This window comes from Anser brachyrhynchus (genome assembly GCF_964034855.1).
Source record: "Anser brachyrhynchus genome assembly, chromosome: 1".
NCBI classification, from domain to species: domain Eukaryota; kingdom Metazoa; phylum Chordata; class Aves; order Anseriformes; family Anatidae; genus Anser; species Anser brachyrhynchus.
The window spans coordinates 95,495,573-95,515,461 of record NC_137694.1 but is presented as its reverse complement, the minus strand read 5'-3'; the positions used below and the strand labels follow the sequence as shown (position 1 = coordinate 95,515,461).

The 19,889-nt window shown below is 40.4% G+C and overlaps 1 protein-coding gene across 1 annotated transcript; it reads left to right on the top strand.

Annotated features, from left to right (window-relative positions):
* The first annotated feature begins 797 nt into the window (after positions 1 to 797).
* Positions 798 to 11,035, top strand: LNP1 (leukemia NUP98 fusion partner 1). The gene is made up of 3 exons (XM_080577292.1): positions 798 to 1,232; positions 7,779 to 8,024; positions 10,087 to 11,035. Exons 1-3 carry the CDS (start codon positions 1,083 to 1,085, stop codon positions 10,288 to 10,290), a joined length of 600 nt encoding a protein of 199 aa, XP_080433418.1. The 5' UTR covers positions 798 to 1,082; the 3' UTR covers positions 10,291 to 11,035.
* Positions 11,036 to 19,889: the final 8,854 nt, after the last annotated feature.

Here is a 19,889-nt window from a genome sequence, read left to right as displayed (position 1 = left end):
CTCCTCCATGTTCTTCCTCCATGCCTCAAGGCATGTGACGTCTTCCAGTTTTATGCCATACATACAACAGTTTTACATGCCACAACAGAGTTCTCATATTATACCAAATGTTTTAATATAAATTTTTTTTAAAATGCCACAAAAATATAACATGGTATTATAGCCACAGTGAAGTACATATAACCTCAAGGAGACCTACAGCACAAACACTGTATAGAATGGATGTGGTCAGTCTAACCACTCGGTTTCAGGGCCAGAAAACAGTCCCCAGTCCTGTTCTGTTTTACAGAGTAGACACTGCCGATACAGCCTATACCCAGGGCTTGGTTAGGAGGATCCGGATCAGACTCGTTTCTGCTCTGTGTGCATCAAAGTGAAGCTGGGCCTACCATAATCCTGATATAGCAGATGAAATTACTTCAGTGAAAAGCAGATGATGCAAGTTCATGCATCATGCCATAACCCAAAAAAGAACAAGTAATTTTCTCAGGAGGGCCTTCTCCCTGGCGAGAGCATGTTTCCTGAATACCAGAAGGAAGAGTAGAGACAACAGAGATCAGGAGGGAGGGCAGCATGGAAAGAGAATGCGATTTGTCGTGCCTCCCATGGTCAGTTAAGCTTCTGCAAGCAGATGTGCCAGTTTCTGACCACTGTCAATATGTCAATTTTGCTTCTCAAAATTACAAGCCTTCTTTAGGTTAGAGTACACACCTCCCAGGCACATTACCATGGGCAATTCTCCATTGGTATTGACAGCTGGTGCACCCAACAGCAATGCATATGGAGTAGAGAACACATTTCCCTTCCTGTCGGCCCCCTGCGGCAGTGTCGTATTGGACATATCTGTAATGGAAAGATTAAAAGTTGAAAATAGATGAGAAAGGATAGACTTGATGTTTAGACAGTGCCTAGGGCTGCAGTGGGATGGGCTTTGGGGGATGGAGTGCAGAAGAGTGGTTGAAACTGCATCTCCTCTTCCCCTTGTTGACGGAACAGTGTGAGGCTATTGGCTTAGCGGTGGCATTTGAGATTGCTTTTCCTTGTCTGGTTGGGAGACAGACGCAAATTTGGAGTGTCTGTACATGGAATATGAAGAGGATGATGATATTTCCTTTGCGAAATGGATGAGCAGTTTCTGGGGCCACAACTTGATTGATGAGAATGAGAAAGAGGGTAGAGGCCACAAGAAACGTCAAACAAGACACTTTAGTGAAAGGAGAGCCTCCCTTCCGGTAAGGACTATGTGCAATATTCCCTGTGCTTGTGTGTGTGTGGTTTATCTATAAATTTTAAGTGCCATCATCCCAGGGGATAACCCTAGAGATCTGTGAGGATGAGAATGCCTCATTTACCTTGCCATCTAAGTTCAGTTCCTACTGGTAGCAGTTACTTTCTTTTTGAACTCATCTCCCCCATTGGAGGCCTCAGATGCCTTTGAAATACAAGAAAGCCAGTGAACTCCAAGATAAGGAAAGATGGGACCAAAAATGGAAGGAAAATGCTGCAATAACTGCTAGAGTCTTAACTGTGTATTATGCTGTTCTGTCTGCTAAGCTTGACCTGACAGAAAGCAAAACATTTTGGAAATCTGACACACGCAAACATTGTCTTCAGTGAGTCTGTTTTCACATGTAAAACTACATAAACCCTTCTCCAGGAAGCTGTATGTTTTACCCCCTAGGGCTTAGCTGCTTGCAGATGTAACTTCTGATTTGAGATAGATGATATAGTCCCTCTTCGTTTAAAACCTGTGGCCCTGAAAATAAAGAGGCAACACATAACAAAGCTAATTGTATTATGAAGTAAGATTTTAAGGGAGAATAAAGTTCTTTTTTCTCAAACCAACAGGACACTGGGGAAAGGGAGAGGATGCACATGCAGAGGCAGTTTTTTAAGGCAGCTGACAACTGTCTAACTGATTGTCAAAATGAAGTTAAACTGAAAGCAGCTGTTCCAGTCTGCTCTCTTCTTGAAAACTTGCTTTTATTTCAGTCTTTAAAAAAAGGATAAAGTACCCCAAACATGTCTATTTTTTTTTCCAGCTGCAGCAGTTGGTTTAACATAGATATGTTTCCTTACAAATGATTTTTCCCTTATATCCTTAGATCATCATGTCTGCAACAGAGACAATGCTATTATATTGTTGAGAAACAGCTACTTCTTCCAAACTTTCTATCATGTGCTATATTTCATCTTGGAAATTCTCTTCCACTGGAGCTGTTCTAAGCTGTGTGAGTTTTCTTTTTCAGAAATTACGGTTAAGAAAGGCAAAATAAAACAAGCCTACTTCCTAACACTTTTGAGTTCTTGATCAGTTGGAGAGGTAACCTTCATCTATTAGTTTTGAATTGATAAGCCCTTTTTTTTTAATTACAGTTATATTTCAGCTTGGTCACAGACAGCAAGACAGACTCTGAGCTAGATTTTTGCTAATGGATTCTATCAGAATGCCTGAAAACAGAACATTTATTAATGTTTATTTATTTATTAATTTTACTATATTTCGATTTTGTCCTGCAGATAATTACGCAGAAAACTATGCCTACATGATTTCTTTAAGTCTAATACAGACTGAAGTGTAAGAACATACTTTATATCACTTTCCATTCAGCAAGTTGATGAATACGCACATATATATGTGTGTGTATTTGTGTGTGTACAAATGCATTTAATTTGAAGCATGTTCTTACATTCAAAAGCTTTGTTCAAAAGCTATATGAGTACCTTGCTAACTATAGTTTCATCCCTGAATCAGCACCTAGAACTTGGATTAAGTTAGCTGAGACAGAGAAGACTGTGACTTTTGGACATTGCTGTTCAATCAGTTAAAGTTATCCGGTACACTCAATTGTGTCTGGCCTTTACATTAATGCTCCACACGGGTGGTTTTTTTTGGCTAAGTAGTATTATACAAGAGATACAAATCTCAACTACTTTATTTCTCAGTGCCAGAAATTGACTGAAGGAATGAGAAGGGAAGATCAGTTTGGAGATCCTACAATCTGGAGATAAAGTTTGGTAATAAACTTTAAAAATATATCTCTGACTAGTTGGTAGTGAAGACCACTAAAACATGTTGTTTTAAACCAAGAAATTATTTGAACAGGGGCACTAATAACTGGATGTGTTTTTTAGACAATTTTAGACAATTATTACAAATGATTCCTACTGTGACAATCAAAACACCAGTGTTAGTTAAATAACATCTTCATTTCATCAGAACAGTGCTATTAATTGGGGGACTAATAACTGAGATCAGACTGTGTCTCTTCTGTAAGTTTATACCTTCTCAAGGGATCGCAATGTAGCCTTTCTTGTGTCAACATCATAAATGGAGGTAACCATTTACAATGTCTGTCCTGGTTAAAATGAAGTCAGCAGGTTCAGACTGACACAGTCGTTCACAAAAGTTATTTTGTGCAGATACACCTGTGCTGCCAAAACAGCACTGCCAGCATACTTTGTCTGCCCACATGAACTGCATCTGCATCAGGAGCACTTTGGTATTACACAGCAAAATGCTAGCAATATGACAGAAAGGGTGCTTTGGGATAACTCTGTAGTTTCAGACCACTCACTTTCAACTCCGTGTTGGTATGTTGGTCTTCTTTGTATTTATTTTTTTTTCTGTGCTGTAGAAGCACATTCAAGCCACTGCTCTCACCTCAAACATGATGATAGACTCCTGCAGCATCCTGTCATTGTGGAGCCTCTCAAAATATGGGCAAAGCTTTGTAGAACTCCTTCTGTAATTTGCTTCACAAAAACTAACAATATTTTTCAAAATTTTCTTCCTACTATCTTAGCATACCTCACAAACATTACTAAGATGTGCTTCACAAAATGCTTTTGCTATGATCATTCCTATTTTACAGAGGGGAACATAAAAGCATATTCATCCTTCACTGGGGCTCACTAGCAGAGCATATAACGGGACTCAGAAGTCCTGGCTCCCAAGATAGGCTAAAATGATGAATCCAGACTTCTCAGTTAAAACGTGCACCTCCACTCCACTGTCTTGAAAAGCATCAGAGTTGTATATGTTGCTGTGGGCCAACAGTGAATGTGAAAACTGCCTATGGAGAACCAAGTCATCTGTTTCCAACTCCTTTGGTTAACTTGCCGCTCGCTGCAGACTTCAGATACAGTAACTGATTCTCTTTTTCAAGCCTATGACTTTCCTTTGTTGTGGGCAAAACATAGGTGGCAGAGGAGCACCAATAAGAGTTTTACAATTTTATATATATTTTCTCTTTGAAGTAGACATTACTGCTCATAGCAGAAAATTAGATAAGAAACAGCTACGGGTGAGAGCAGAACACTAAACTACTGTTGAAGGTACTGACATTTAATCTAAACTAAAATCAGATTGAACATCTACCACAGATCAGTTGAAGCCTAGGCCAAAACATCTTTAAGAAATATATGCTTGGCTATAAGCTTCTTGGAAGGAAAGAAAGCTCTAGGACAGAATCTGAATGTCAGATGTTCCACAGTATTCCTAAAGTACTGGAGTCACTGTGTAAACTTGAGCAAACCATGAATGCAGTACTGAAGATTAATTTTCTTACTGACAGCTGTGTGAGCCCTCAGATCAAGCCCAAAAAATGGAAACAATTTTCTTGTCTCCAACAGAAACTGAGAAAGAGGATAGGCAAATGATATTGGCATTGATTTCTTGAGGTATTTTTGTTAGTATGCTTTTGGGTATTTGTTTTTTATGGGTAATTAGCAAACAATCTGCTGCCAATTGTGTAAATAGAGATACTAAGCATGACTGGCATTACATAAAGGCTCACACAGAAAAAGGGAGTGCTAATGGGAGTGAGAAACAAACATTGAGAACATTCTTGGTGCTCCGGCTTCTCTGATATTAGCACAAAATCCCTATTTTGATATGGGGGAACATTTATCATTCTTCATTTGTCATTTTTCCTTCCTATGCCTTTTCTCTTGTTTCATATCCTTCCCACTTCTCCTCCAGTTTAAGAACTGCTCAAGGGCAGGTCTTAGAAACCAGAGAACAAGGGGAACTTGCTAAAGAGGCACCAGATGCAGGCACAAGGCAGCTGCTGGGGCAAGGACAGGAGCAGACACTGGAGCTGTGCTCAGAGTCCTTTGGCAAGGGAAGACAGCAGCAGTGGGTGGACTGATTTAGAGGGAATCTCTGTTGCCAGCAGCTGCTGAGACTCCAGGAGGGGAACCACAAATTAAAGCAGTCTTAGGCCTGTTCTTATTTACAATGGTACTAAGTAATCCATTTGGTACCAACTGTATCTATTAAATGCAAGTATTAATTCTAAGAAACAGAAAGAAAGCCATATAGATACCTAAACTCATTGTCAGATCCTCTTCATTGCTGAGCTTCATTTTATTACTCCTTCAGTTCTTTACAGAGTTTATCTTAAATAAAAGAAGACTACTGTACTGTACTAATAATAAGCCATGAAATATTAATGTTTGAGCAGTTGTGTTAAGGCTCCTGTCCTCTATAGGGTTGTATTCATAAGACAGCAATGTGATAACTTGCATGTGCACTGTGAGAGGAGGCACAATCACTGCAATATGATTACACAATATGTATGTGCAGCTTTACCCTAAGTTCAGTGAGACAGGTACGCATTTCAGAGGAAGGCCTGTCCCTTTTCTGGACCATTGCGCCTGTGTCAGTATGTGAACTACAGTCTTTTTGTTAAGGGCTTAACTATAATTCTGTCTGTGAAATAAAATTAAAAAGCAACATCTTAGTAATATAAAACATTTACAGATATTGCAAAACAGGATTGGTATAATACTATTCTCTCTTTTAGCTGTCCTCATGTTTGTTTTCGTGTGTGGGTGTTTGCTTGTCTGTTTTTCCCAAAACCTCTAAGAACAAATACCAGTGATTCTTAGTGTGAAACAATATATATTTCCAGGAAACAATATATGTTGATACCATTAAAACGACACAGAAGACATTTAGCTTGCTCAGCTTGACATGGCATGTGCACTCCTGTCCCTCAAGCACAATGAGATTGCTTTGGTGCTTTTTCAAGTAACAATACAATATGACCTTACAGAATATACGGCCATATTGATTAGTTTGAAACAGTATGCCTCGAAGTAAAAATAGTATAGCAGAAATCGTTACCACTACTCTCAGAGGCTGTCCAGAATACTAGTTACTAAAGGAAGCTTATGTCTGGATATGAAGTTGAACTAGTACAATATGATCTGAAAACCCTTTGGTGTTAGGTGTTCTGGCACGTATAAGACTTGCGTAAAAAAAAAAAAAATAGTTTCAGACATCTGTGAAAATGGGAAGTATAAATTAGTAAATAGCAAGATATACTGTCCCCTCAAAACATATTCTCAGTTACTGCCAACAGCTGCATGTGGGAGCTTGTAATGAGGGACGCAAATCTACCTATATGAAACTGTAGTATTTTGCTGGAAGATGCATAACACTATCAGGTGTAGATTTGCTAGTGATTTAGCACCTCTCATCAAACCTGTCTAATGCAACGTAGTCACAACCATACAGGTTCACAGCCTCACTATTCAGACAAAGGCTACCCAGGTCCCCACTGTGCTGATACATTTAATATATCATCTGGGCTAGAGTAAATGTAAATGTTTACAGGAGAGGTTTCAGGTCCCTTGAAGTCCAAGGGTGGTAGACAGATGTAGACACTATACCAAGTTGGTTTAGCTTTCCACTGGGGAGAGAGGGAGAGAGAGAGGGAAAGAAGGAATGAAAAGAGAGAAAACAAAGAAATGGGAGATTTGCAGTAACAATACCCTTAATACCAACTATATTAGTACATTTCAAAAGCCCCGTTACGGTGAGGAAATTCATACATGCAGGACACAGAACCCACTCAGTCTCCACTAGCAAAAGACATTACGGAGAATTAGGAGATTTTGAGTTGCCTGGATGGTGTTAGCATAAGGCAGCGTCATATGTAGGGCCTGAACATGTAGCTGCAGCCATTTTGCATCGTTTTAATCTCCTTTACACACATTCACTTACACACAGCTCATACAGATCAATTGTTTTTATCTACAAGCCAGGCCTGGGAAAATTGAACCACACAGAAACTAAACAATTCTCCACTCCCTCCCCACTTTAGCCCTACAAATGTCATTGGGGAAGCCTGCTTCCTACTATTTCACTAGCAGGAATGTGTCCCTTGGTGCCCTAAAATTCTCCCTCATCAGATCAGGATGAATGTGCTCAAGAAATCAGCAGAAAATTCAGAGCTGAACACTAGAGCATCTTGTCTACATGTAGGCCACACTGCAAAAATGACAAGATTAGGCTAGGAAAGATCTCTTTCACACTCAAATTACCTCAAACATCTGATAAGTCCTGGTGCACCTGTGGGTCAAACCCAGTGTCTGTCTCATCCGGCCACAAAAGGCTGGGTCTTCGCTGTTTGACAGCCCTGCCTAGAACCAGTCTTCAGAGGGGAGGCATGGGTTTTTTAGGTTCTGAAGTGTCTCAGTTCCTTTTGGTGTCAGTGGGCACTAAGAGGACCCAGCACACTTTGCATTTGAAGTGCTTATTTGGGTACCAAAGCTTAGATACTCAAAAATGGTAACAAAAACAAATTCTGCTGCTGCCTCTGGGAAACAACCTCTTGGCAGTGTGAATCTCCTGCATGTATGAGAAAAGACGGAAGAGTCTGGGAAAAGTCCTTCCTTCAGCAACATTGCCACTCTGTAGCAGAAAGAATCTGCCCTGTGTGTTCTGTTTTAATATTCAATACTCAGCAAGACCTCTTGCTTTGCAGGCCAGGCTTTCCTCCCTCCATACAACACGACTTCATGCCTCTACCAAAGGCTCATCTTCAGGCCATCTCAAAGGCTCCAAAGAATTTGAAGAAGATCAAGATTGCAAATGCCACTGCCACAAGAAGGCAAGCAGGACGCCTTCAGCAGACAGTTCATGCACAGAGAAAAGATCAAACTCCATCCAGGAATTTGCAGAGTCCTTTGAGAAGCAATTGCATTTCAAAAGCAAACGTTCAGTTTCTTTGGTAGGTAAAGACAAATAGCTTTGAGATAACTTCAGAAAACAAAAATAAAAACAAAAAGCAGACCAGCTATATCCATGATATAATTCTTGTGTTTTTTCTGGGGGAGAAGCAGAAATAAACTTGAATTAGAATACCTCAAATGATGTGGTCCTTACTGTAGCTGAAGCAAGGTTAAAGTGGTAATGTCATTAGTATAAGCATTTTGGAGATAGTGTTGTCATCTAGACTTATTTCAAAGCGTATAGCTCCAAAATGAGACCCTGTGCTCTCTGTGGAAACATTTTCAGAGGTTTCTACAGCTGTGCCAACAAAATGTGACAATATAAAAACAGGTTTGCTTCGCTTTTTCTGATAGCCAGATCTCTTTCTCTCTGCTGTTGGCCTGGTTTGACCATATGCAGTGTTATCTGTAAGACTGTCAGACATGACAGTGTTTGAGAGATTTCTCTTTCCTCCCTGGGACTCCATCCATCTGCTTTCTTCAGTGTCACTGCACACCTGCAGCAGCAGAATTGCTGTATTTCCACTGCAAGGGCATGCAACCAGCATGGATTCTCTTCCTATTTCACCCTTCTCTTCTCCCTGTCATTCCGTCCTGAGGCATGAGCATTTTCTATGTGGTTTGTGTTGAAGAAGGAACCAGTAGTGAACTTCCGTCTGTGACAATTTAACACATTTATTATTATGATACATACTGTCTGGTGTATCATACAACAGCACTAACTCCCTTTTAAATATCAGAAGAACACTGTCAAATTCAGTCACCCTGTTGAAAAGCTGTGCTTGAATAACACTTGACTTTAGCAACAAACAACAAGAAAGAGAAGTATCCTTTTTTTCAGTTTGTTGGCACTGACAATTTCATATGGAGAAGTAATTCACAGATCTTTTTGCAGGTCTTCCATGCAGCAGCAGTAAGAGAGAGAGAGAAAAAAAATCTCTTTTCAATAAGTAGCAACATTACATGATCAGTCCCACAATTACAGTCCTTGCATACCCAGTCCTTTAAGAATATGAAGAATCATGCTGATGACAACTCTATTATGCAATTTTTAAGATTTTAAGTGCATTCTGTAATCTTCTATTTCCCTTTTAGGAACCACTCAGAATTTATTTCATTTGGAATTTCACATTGCCTCATTTGCCAGCCCTCACCAGTGGTTGATGGTTTATTTATCATTTCTCAAAAGTGCCTACCACTAGAAAGCTTGTGAGTGGTAATAATTGTGCAATAGGTCTTGTGAATATAATGCATTAAATACGACTTTGGTTCCATTTAAAAATGTGGATTCTGGTACCCTTCTCTAACCCACAGTGAGGTGTACTGGGCTATATTTTGGTCTACCTTTCAATTAGACCAAATTTTGGTCATTCCTTCAGTTACCACTGAAGCCTGTGGGATGTAAAGGACTTCAGAAACTTGAAGAACTGACTGATAAGTGTTAGAGATCTTAAAGAGAATTTGGGAGTGGACTTAAACATGGAGTTTCAAATGGAGTGGTGAAAATTCACTTTTTTTTTCCACATTTGGAGCCTTGTGGTTGTAATTCAAACCATCCTTTACATGACTATACACGCTAAAAGAAAAGAAAAGTGGGGAAAATATAATTCCACTTCATCTTCCTTGTCTATTGGTTTTCTCTAAATAAATTAATAAATGTGGCTTTGAAGACACTTCAACACTTTTCAGTGAGGCTTTTGCAGCCAGCACTGAACAACCTTCAGACACATAAAGACAGAGCATATGAAAGAATAGAAACATGGAGTCTGGGCTGAAATCTCAAGAGTCCTTCCCATTTTCCCCTCTTGTCTCCTCTCCCCTGCAAGCCCACCAGGCAAGTGATCCTTTTACCACTCACACAGTATCATCAAAAGCATGTTGCTCTTGGTGATGTTAGGGTATTCGCTTGAATTTGAGTCCATCATGTTAAAGCTCATCTGACTGAGGTAGGTGAATGGAATACTTTATTATATATTACTATTGAAATATAATTACTAAAAGATTTTGTTGATCATGTAGGAGTCACTTTTAATTCACTGCCATTTTTCTCCTGCCTTGTAGCAACCTGAAGGCATGAAGGAGAGAAGAGAAAGAGAGAGATTGCATTTGAGAAAGAGCAAGTCTCACAAGAGAATGGGAGAGAAATCAGAGCCAGGGAGAGAACAGAAAGAAGATGAATGTTCAGAAGATGTACCTGCAAAGCACAACGAACAGTTTGCATCACAAGCAAACATTGAGAAAGGATATTTATGCACAGGCAGCTAGAATGTCTTAGGCTAATGAATTTTAAGACAATCCCTGATGAGCAAAGGGAGTATTCTTTTTTGTTGTTGTTGTTGTTATTGTGTTTTGTGTGTGTGTGTGACTAGAAGATGCCTCTTAGCTAGAGTAAACCCTGACCTGTAAAATAAAACCGAAATTCAACTGCATCACTACCATTACCAATACCACATTGCTACCTTCCTGTCTGTACTTTTTCTACTAGGAATGTGACCCCTCTCAGAAGGGGTGTGCATCTGGAGCAGTGAAGCACGCCCTAAAAGGGTTTCAGGCAGACCAAGCATTGCAGCATAACAATAGTGGATGTATTCATTTAAGAGGAGTACATGTACATATTACAGAGCTGTGTAAAGTCATTCTAAGCCTTATGTTTCTGTTCTAATTGAAAAAAAGGCTTATTAGTAGGTTTGGGGAAGAAAACACACACAAACTGCCACCTACTTCTTGGCCCTGACATTCACTTAGATTTGGCTTGGAAACAGGTATCTTTTTTCTTTGACTATTTCCTAACTTCAAATTTCTGGAAGTAGTAGAAGAGAAGCCCTCACACTATCTTCCACACCTTCTTGATGTCTCACTTCTCTCTGCTTTCTCTCACTGTCACTGTACAATACTACTCTTGTTTCTGTGACATCCCACTCTGCCATGCTCACAGTCCCAATTCCCAAGTCACAAAACTACTTCTTTTTGCCAACCTTAACTTCATCATTTGCCTCTTTTGTATCCTTCCCCCTCTCCATTTACTACCTTGTAGCCCTGACTCAAAGCTGTCAAACTCTTGTTACATCTCTAGTTTTGCCTCATCAAAACATGACCCTTGTTTGAAGCTCTCCGGTAAAAAGATGTTCAGCCTCTTGTACTTCTATATAATCTTCTCAAGGGGTTGCTGATACTTGCCACAGATTCAGGGTGAGGGATTTCAACCCCTTTCAATTTTTGTCTTTTCAGGAACTAGGGCCAAACCAAAGAAATGGGAGTCATCTCTGCCTGTGGTAAGCAGGGCTTGGGAAAACTCTTTTTCCTCTGGCTGACGATCTCTTAAACTCAGGTGTAAATCTCACCAACTGTAAGCAAGATTTCTTTCTGTTTAGAAGAAAACCACCTTCACATGCTCATAAACACAAACACACACACAGTCTTGCAGCGTATGGGTCTTCCCTGCAGAGAAAAACCCTGCCCTCGGGTCTTCCCTGCAGAGAAAAACCCTGCCCTCTTTGGAACTAATTTCCCCAGGCCCAGTATGGAGAAAGCCCGGTTTGATAGTAGGGTTAAAGAGTGAAGACTGATGAATTTATGAGCAAGAGTCAAAGTCTGATGGGTGTTCTACCTGTGATTTTATTGTAATTAACAATGTTCTTATTATTTTACTTTAGAGCCTTAATTTTGAATGTTCAACCATTTAAAAGCTTAGGGCGTCCTCAAAACTTCGTAACACATCTTCACTGGGGGATTGTTTCTGTTTAAATTGGGGCTTTGGGGATATATAGGAAAGTGACTGAACCCTGTCTGATGCTTGTAAACTGTTTCTTACCTGGCTACATTTATTATAAACTAATAAATCTGACTGAAATATGTTGTTACTGTGCATAGTTCCTCTCCTCCCCGATCTAGATTGGATTTTGATGAAGTTCTTCCATCAGCCAAAACTTCCATTTGGGAAGGAAGGTAACCATCCAGAGAGGACTCTGACTGGGATGGCATGGATGATATTTCTATTTTAACAGAAAGTGGAATCGGGATGTACAAGTACTCAGAAAGACTCCGGAGGGTTTCCATTCTCACATGGTTTTTCTGCTCTTTCCAAGAGTGAGATGTCTGCAAGGTGGAATAAAATACAAACCTTGGACATGAAGGAGATCAGTTAGCAGGCAGCAAAGGAAAAGGACCCCAAAATGTCTTCTCCAAAATCCCCAGTTAACACTGAAAACCTAAAATAGTTTTAAAACAGAGGGGAACTAGCAGGCAGCAGAAGTAGACTGCTCACTTCCTTTGCGGGCTGGCTGTCAAAAGCTGACATGATTCAGAGGCCCATGAAGCACATTTTAAACTTGCTGTGACTCAGGGGCAGGAGACCACTCTCTGATAAAACACATGCCTTTGTGGATCCTTCCCACCACTTCAGGCTAACTAGTGAGTGCTCCTGTGGGAACTCAGGCCTTGGGTATGTACAAGCATTTCAAGAGAAAGACCCAGTTATACCACAGTATTTTCTAAGAGAGGTAAGAAGAAAAATTCCAGTGTGGTTGCTTGATCTTCTAGGTGGGAATTTTCAAAGCAAAATCCCCAGCTCTGAATGCATTCGTAAATGCACACGTAAATAATATAAAATTACACACGGATATAATCAAACCTGCTGAACAAAACTGTTCACAAAGAAAAGAGTCTTAATCATGGGACCTTGAATTTTTACAGCCATCATTGAAAAAAAGCAGATCTTGAACTATGTCCAGAAGGATATTGCAGCCAAAAACCCACTCCTTTAGACTAGAGAAAAGTGAATACTGAAATCAGACTGACTTCACAGACAATGCCCTGCTTGCAGTTGCTGTGCCAGAACTTTAGATAATTATGTGTTAACAAATGTTAGGATATATTTGCTCATCATAGAAAACATTGTTTATAGGGGGCTATTTTTCATTTACTCTGTTGTTTGATGTGGGATGGACAGATGACATTCCTCTTATTAGTAGGATCCCCCTGAATCCTAGTCCTGTCTCTACTGTACTTAACATAAAGGTAACTTCTCCCAGCTGTGTCATGTCTCTGAGGCCAGACTGAAAATAGCTAAAAGAAGGCATACAGGGAGCATCAAAGACTTACATTCTGTCACATTTGATGCTTTATTGTCTGTCTTACATGCTTGTTAAAATGCTTTAGCTCATGCAATTTCTGCTCTGAATAGTTTTGCTGTATAGAGAAAACACAATGAAATTTGTAAAACAGTCATACATATATTTTCATCAGAAAGCCCCTAGGGTCCTGATGCAGAATCTATAGCCTTAGTGAATTAGTCCTATTCCTGGTTCCAAAGTATCAAAAAGGAGTTATTTTTTTGCTCCAAAGCTTGAGTGGAATTCATGGACACCACTGCCCAGGGCTTCCCTTCAACCATATCCCATTTTATGGGGTAGATGGTAAGGTTTTGGCCCTTTGGAAAACAGTTCTTCCTGGACCTTTGTGCAATGAATCTAAGATGATAATCTGCTCTTCCTATAAGCACAAAACACCTGTTACAAGTGTCTCACAAGCTGGGCATGCTTGGGTGTGCTTCCCAAAGGATTTTTTTTTTTTTTTAACACTGAGAGTTTTGGCTGTCAAAAGGCAGCTGAAGTGATTTTAGGTTAGCCTACCCACAGCTAGCACAGGTTTATGCCTGGGAGAGAGGAAAAATGAGGGCACTCCTTTGCATTGACAGTCCCAGCACCAATAAAACCTCCTCAGGGGTAAGTGGACAACAAACTAACCTGGAAAAAAAAATAAAAAAAATTCATGAGCTTCTTCTTCTCTGTTGTGCCAAGTTCATCCTACCCACAGATGGAGATGAAGAGAGATTTTCCATTTGCATTAAGGTTGCTAATGCCAATTTGATTACCTAACCAAAAGTAATTCTGATTCGAGGTCATTGAAGTCTGATGAAAATTTCTCTTCACTTAAAGGAGGAAGACTTGGATCCATGTGTTATTTGCCATGATGACCTGAGGACTGACAGCAGCACAGAACTTCACTGCATGCACACCTTTCACAAAGAGGCATTGTGACAAAATCCCAGGGCCTTTCTTTTTCTTTTTTTTCTGTAACTTCCCATGTAGAGAATAAAAGAAGGGTTTTATATATGAACTTCTCCAGACCCTGGCTAAACTTTGAATCCTGGTAACTGAAAGAGGTTTGTGTCTGTTGGAGCTGCTGCAGTAATCCCACATTATCGAAAGCTGTATGGAAGGCAGAAGGATCTTCAGTACAATCATTAATGTTTTTTAGGGAAGATTGCACTGGTGGAAAGACCAAAGGTGAAGGTCATGGGCCACACTGGAGCTGCTTCAGACAGTGTTTCATTCTTTTGAAATGAATTTATGACTGGATTAGCAGAAAAGAGTAACACCAGTGCTCCAAAGGAGCTGTGAGCATCTGGGTGTTTGCATGTCTGTGGTTTGGAGCTGGCACTGCAGAAAAGGATCAGAGTTCTTCTGATTCCTGGCTAATCAATGTAAGGGTGTTCAATCGGTTTGGCTCACTCCTTTCCATAGAGATAAATTATGTGGTATAATTGCTGCCCATATTGATAGTTGGACTTTGAAACACAGAACCTTAATCTCAATATTTGCTGATCTGGTACCAAATGAGCTAAAAGAGAAAGAGCTGCATATCACTTGCTCCTGGGGAAAATAAATAAATAAAAATAAAAGTGTCCAGATCCTGCTGAATATATTCTTATCATAACAGGATTTCATCTAATAATATTATCCTTGTTTTCTTAGTATCATTGATTCAATAAATGTTTTAAGAATCTTAAATTCTTAAGGAAGTATATAACAAAATTCCAGGGAAAAAACATTGCTACTTTAAAATCTTGTTTGCTTGCAGTCTTTTCCATTTGCTTTTAATAGTATATTTAAAAGGGGCTGCTAAGGAAAACAACCTGTCCAACATATCGTGTCCAGATGCTTGTGTAGTCAGTCATAGACTCCTGTCATCCATGATGAAAGGGCTAAGAAAGACTCCTTCAGGACTACGGAGGGGAAGCATTCAAGATTTGATTCCAGGTACATAAGAAAAAAGAAAACCAAATTTTACTCGGTGAAGTAATCCATTACACGGTTATTCTAGGTGTTGTGGTTTTTTACACATTTCAGAGACCAACTTTAAAGATAAAAACCAACCTAACTCCTTCTGCCTGTGCATCTTATAGAAACGTGTCAGGGTTTAGGGAAGTGGTTAAAATGTTTACAATTCTATGCACAATTATAAATAAAAAATACCTATTTGATACCCCAAAAAATGCATTGTTTAAAAATTATTTCACTTATCATCATTAAATGGCTAGATAACATGTATAGACATTTTCCAGTAGAGGGAGCCCATCAATACCGATTGAGAAGATGTGAGATGTGCTGTAGTTCACACCAAGCATGAGCTTGAGGTTAAAGTCATTTACAGTGCTAGTGGGAGACAACAGGGAAGAAAAAAAAGAAAAAAGAAAAAAAAAAAGAAAAAAGAAAAAAGAAGAAAGAAAAAAGAAGAAAGAAAAAAGAAAAAAGAAGAAAGAAAAAAGAAAAAAGAAGAAAGAAAAAAGAAAAAAGAAAAAAGAAAAAAAAAGAAAAAAGAAAAAAGAAAAAAGAAAAAAGAAAAAAGAAAAAAGAAAAAAGAAAAAAGAAAAAAGAAAAAAGAAAAAAGAAAAAAGAAAAAAGAAAAAAGAAAAAAGAAAAAAGAAAAAAGAAAAAAGAAAAAAGAAAAAAGAAAAAAGAAAAAAGAAAAAAAAAAAAGCAACGACATAACCAAGAGCACAGGACTGTATGGTCAAATTTTGCCCTGTATTGTTGACATATGACTTCTGTTGACCTGAAGGAAATCAATACACAGTAAAACCCACTGAAGAGTTCAGCTTGGTATTCTGGTTCCTGAGACCTTGTGAATCTCAGTCACTAGTTGGCAGCTCCTCTCTTCAGGCATTTCCCAAACTGTCCTCTTCATCTGCCCTCAATTTCCAGGATACAGCCCACGTTCCTCACCTTTACCTTTCAGGGAGCTGCTGGTATTGCCCTGGGTGCCCCCACCAACAAGCCCACCAAAAGCCCAGGCCAGAGGAAAGGGGTGAGCAGCAGCCACTGCAGAGGGACGGAGATCCCTGTGACTCCTGCTTTCCTTGGGGTCAACGGGCAGTCAATACCAGGGATGGCTCCCCTGTCTCTTGCCCAGAGAGCTGATCCTCTTGTACACCCAGCTGAGCTGCTCTCAACCTGTGTGGCAGCTCTGGGCTTCAGCAACTCCCATCCCACACCCATAAACCAAGATGGGTTGTCTGTCCCTCACTTCTCTGAAACCCTGCTCGGGTACTTGCTTAAACCTGGTGAGCTGCTCCTCTAGGCTAATATGTCCATGTCACCTGCTGCTCCCAGCAGGTCTTGCTGCCCATATTTTCACTGTTAAATACATGAAAGCTTTGGGGAAGGTCTTCCCTAATCCTCATTATTGGAAAGCTCTTTCCTTAGGGCACTGCCAGGCAGGCCTTTATTCTAACAGAATAATTGTGTGTGATGCCAGAAGTCTCTTGCTGAGAAAAAACAGCAGTGTTTTTTTTTTTTCTTTTTTTTTTCTTATGAACAGCACGTTCTATTCTGCAAATGTAAACTTAAAAAGACTAATTGAAACCTTCGCTCTTAACATTTTTTTTAAGGGAACATTTTCATTCCAGAACATGTAAGTTATATTAAGCATTTATGTGCAGGTTTCTGTGAATACTTTCATGACTCTTCTTTACTTGTCAGATGTGCAGATTGACTTTTCAAACTCGGATTTACACAGCCTGAACTAGTAAGAAATCTCCATTCCTCCACCCAGGAAAAAAATAAACATTACAGCACTTTTCATATACAACATAGCTGAAAATAAGAAAGTTTTGAAATACATTCCAAAACATCTCCATTCATCAAATGTAACTTCTGCTCTGCAATGGTCTATAGCAAAGCATAGCACATTGCCTGCATTTCAGCTGGTCCAGTTCAGACTCTACAACACTTTGCTGGGCTGTGCCCTGCAACAGCTGAAGTGCAGTGACACGTTCCTGTTGGTGAGCCTTGCTCTGAGGGCACGTACAGCACATAGACAGAAATCAGCAACTGGGGAACAGAGGGAGTCATAAGCTGCTCAATTGGTTTGTACAGATAATGTGAATTACAATCCTCCGTCTTTCACTATTCTCTCTATTCCAAAGAAATCTGGATACATAAAGCCATACTGAACTTGATTCTTCATATACATATGAATATGCCTAATCACAGAGGGATTACTCATGGCTGAAAAATGCAGCACAAATGTACATGTTGGTAGGATTGGTACCTATTTTCTGTCAGATAAAGAAATATATTTGCTCAGAAAAAGGAGGTAAAACAATTTAATTTCTTAAAAAAATAGAAAACAGTAAGTCATAGGAATGTTAAAATAAAACAAAGCTGATGGAAGATACATTTGTATTTCTTTTTCAATTGAAAGAGGATGTTCTGTCTGGGAACTTCAGCAGGAGAGCCATTATCAGAAATCATCATTTTTCTTTTACACCAATCACCAGCTTTCCAAATTACTTGGTGATTTCATTTTCATATGCCTGTATAAATATGTGTGTGTGCATGTATGTACATATATTCTGACACATGCTGTCTATATATACGTGTGTGTGTGGCATACATACATACTCTCCCTATATATATATAAAGACACATACTGACCAGTGGAGATTTGTACCCCTGCATGTCTCTTGAAAAATGCGCTGTAGGGTAGGTTTCTGTTCTCCAGTGCCCCTGCCTCACCACAAATTCTTCTCCTTCAAGCTCTCCCCAAGTTTCACTGCACTCCCTCAAGTTCCTCGCTCCAAACAGCCTTCCTGCTGTCACTGCCCTGCTTCCCTACCACCCTCTTTTCCTGAAAAGATGTTTAGCTGCCTGTAATCAGGTGGCCTGACATTGCTCCAGGAGTTCAAATGCAAATTCAAGCATGCCTGTGCTTATAATGCATCTGTGCCAACATACACTAACACACAGACAGACGGATGTTTTGATGCTGTGGAAACCTGGCGGGGAGCATGGTGGGTGGGAGCCAGCCCTGTGGAGGTGGGCCCGCACCCTCACCAGTGCTAACAGGACATGTGGACTACAGCAAAGGCAAGGGAGAGCAGAGGGAAGCTGCAGCCACTTCATAGCTCATGGGAAAGCAGAGCCACTGAGGCCAGGAGCGAGGAGCTGGGGCTGGAGGTTTGAACAGGGCCACGAGATTAGGACATCCCTGGGGAGGCATGTGGCGGAGAGAGCCCAAAGCTGTCTCTGGGAGGGAACTGGTTTGTGAGAAGAGTTTTGAGCTGATGGACAAAGATCTTGGCTAAAAAAATGATATGTTTTCGGAGGGCTAAGCTTTGATGTGTGGCAGCCAGGCAGGAGACCGAAGGGTCCCATTTCCAGGTTTAAGAAAGAGCAAGGAGCTTGTTGGGGAGGACAGTCACTGAGGAAAAAGACTTGTCTTCAGGGAAAATCAGACCTTGACACAGAGACTTTTGTGATACATGGATGGGCTCCTTCATCATGAGAGCTTTTGCTCCTTTGTGTGCTTGAGATGAAGCTTGTGCAGTGGCAGCTTTCTGGCACCAGAGCTGTTCTGTCCCAGCTGCCCTGTGGGATGCAGCCACGTGCCTCAGCAGCCCCATACTGCTCCGTAATGGCAGCAAGGGGATGGTTGCCTGTAGCCCTGCCTGCAACCCCGGAGACAGGGTTGTAGGAGGTAACACCTGCGAGGTGACAGGCTTTCTGAGCTCCCAGCCTGTCTTCTCTCCACACAAACCTCCTGCTGCCATACTTCTCTCACTTTTCCCCCTTCCCCTGTAAAATCATTTTCCTCTCTCTCTCCTTAGCCTGAGCTACAGCTGGTGCTTTTCATATCACTGTTCAATTGGCCAGTTTTCTTGCCTTGTCTCTGCCTAGTGTCTCCATCCAGAAGGTTGTTCACCCAGATATCCTCCCCTGGCTAGCCCTCCATCCTGACTCACCCGACGTACGTGCAAAATAGAGCAAATGAGTCAGAGAGACAGAGAGAACAGAAATTAGCAAAACAATGAGGAAGATGGAATTGCATCATAAAAATGTCAAAGGAACACCATTAGGTTCACAAAGTCAAACTCTCAAAAACTGGAAAAATCCAGATTACAGCTGTCTCTGAGAGCTTAGTCCAACCCCCTGTCCTCTTCCCCCATGCAACGTGTATTATGTGACATGATTTAATCATTTGACTGCATACCATTTTTCCCACAGGACTAGCGCCTCATTTAGTGTAAACGAAGGACAGTGTCTGGGAATGGAGCTGGTCTCTGCATTTCCTTGACTGCATTTCCATGTGTGACTACAAGCCCTATTTACCACCATACAACCCAAAGAATGCACAGCATTCAGAACCACCAGCTTCTTCATTAGGTTTTCTGAGGTGGCTTTACTTCAGCATCGGAGTATTTTGTAAGCATGATTATCATCACAATATGCATTAGAGGCTTCTGGGAAACCGAGAACCTTTTACTATGATTCTCTACATCTTTCTGAATACGCTGTTGGTCTGTCATTTTTTCAGAATACTTTGCATTTTAAATAACTGTTTCAGTAGACTTCATTTGCTGTTCTGAGGACTTGTCACTTCTATACCTTTGTAACCTAGATGTCTCTGACCAGGTTCCCCAAAATCAGAAACAATCAGCCAAATGCAGACACGCAAGTAGCTCATCCAGAAATGGCAAAGGAACCTAACAGAGGCAGAGAGAGTTTCTAATTCTCCATAGCTGTAGTTTCTTTACTTAGCTGGGCAGGCTGTCTCGTGTTTTACCACCATCCTCTGCCTTG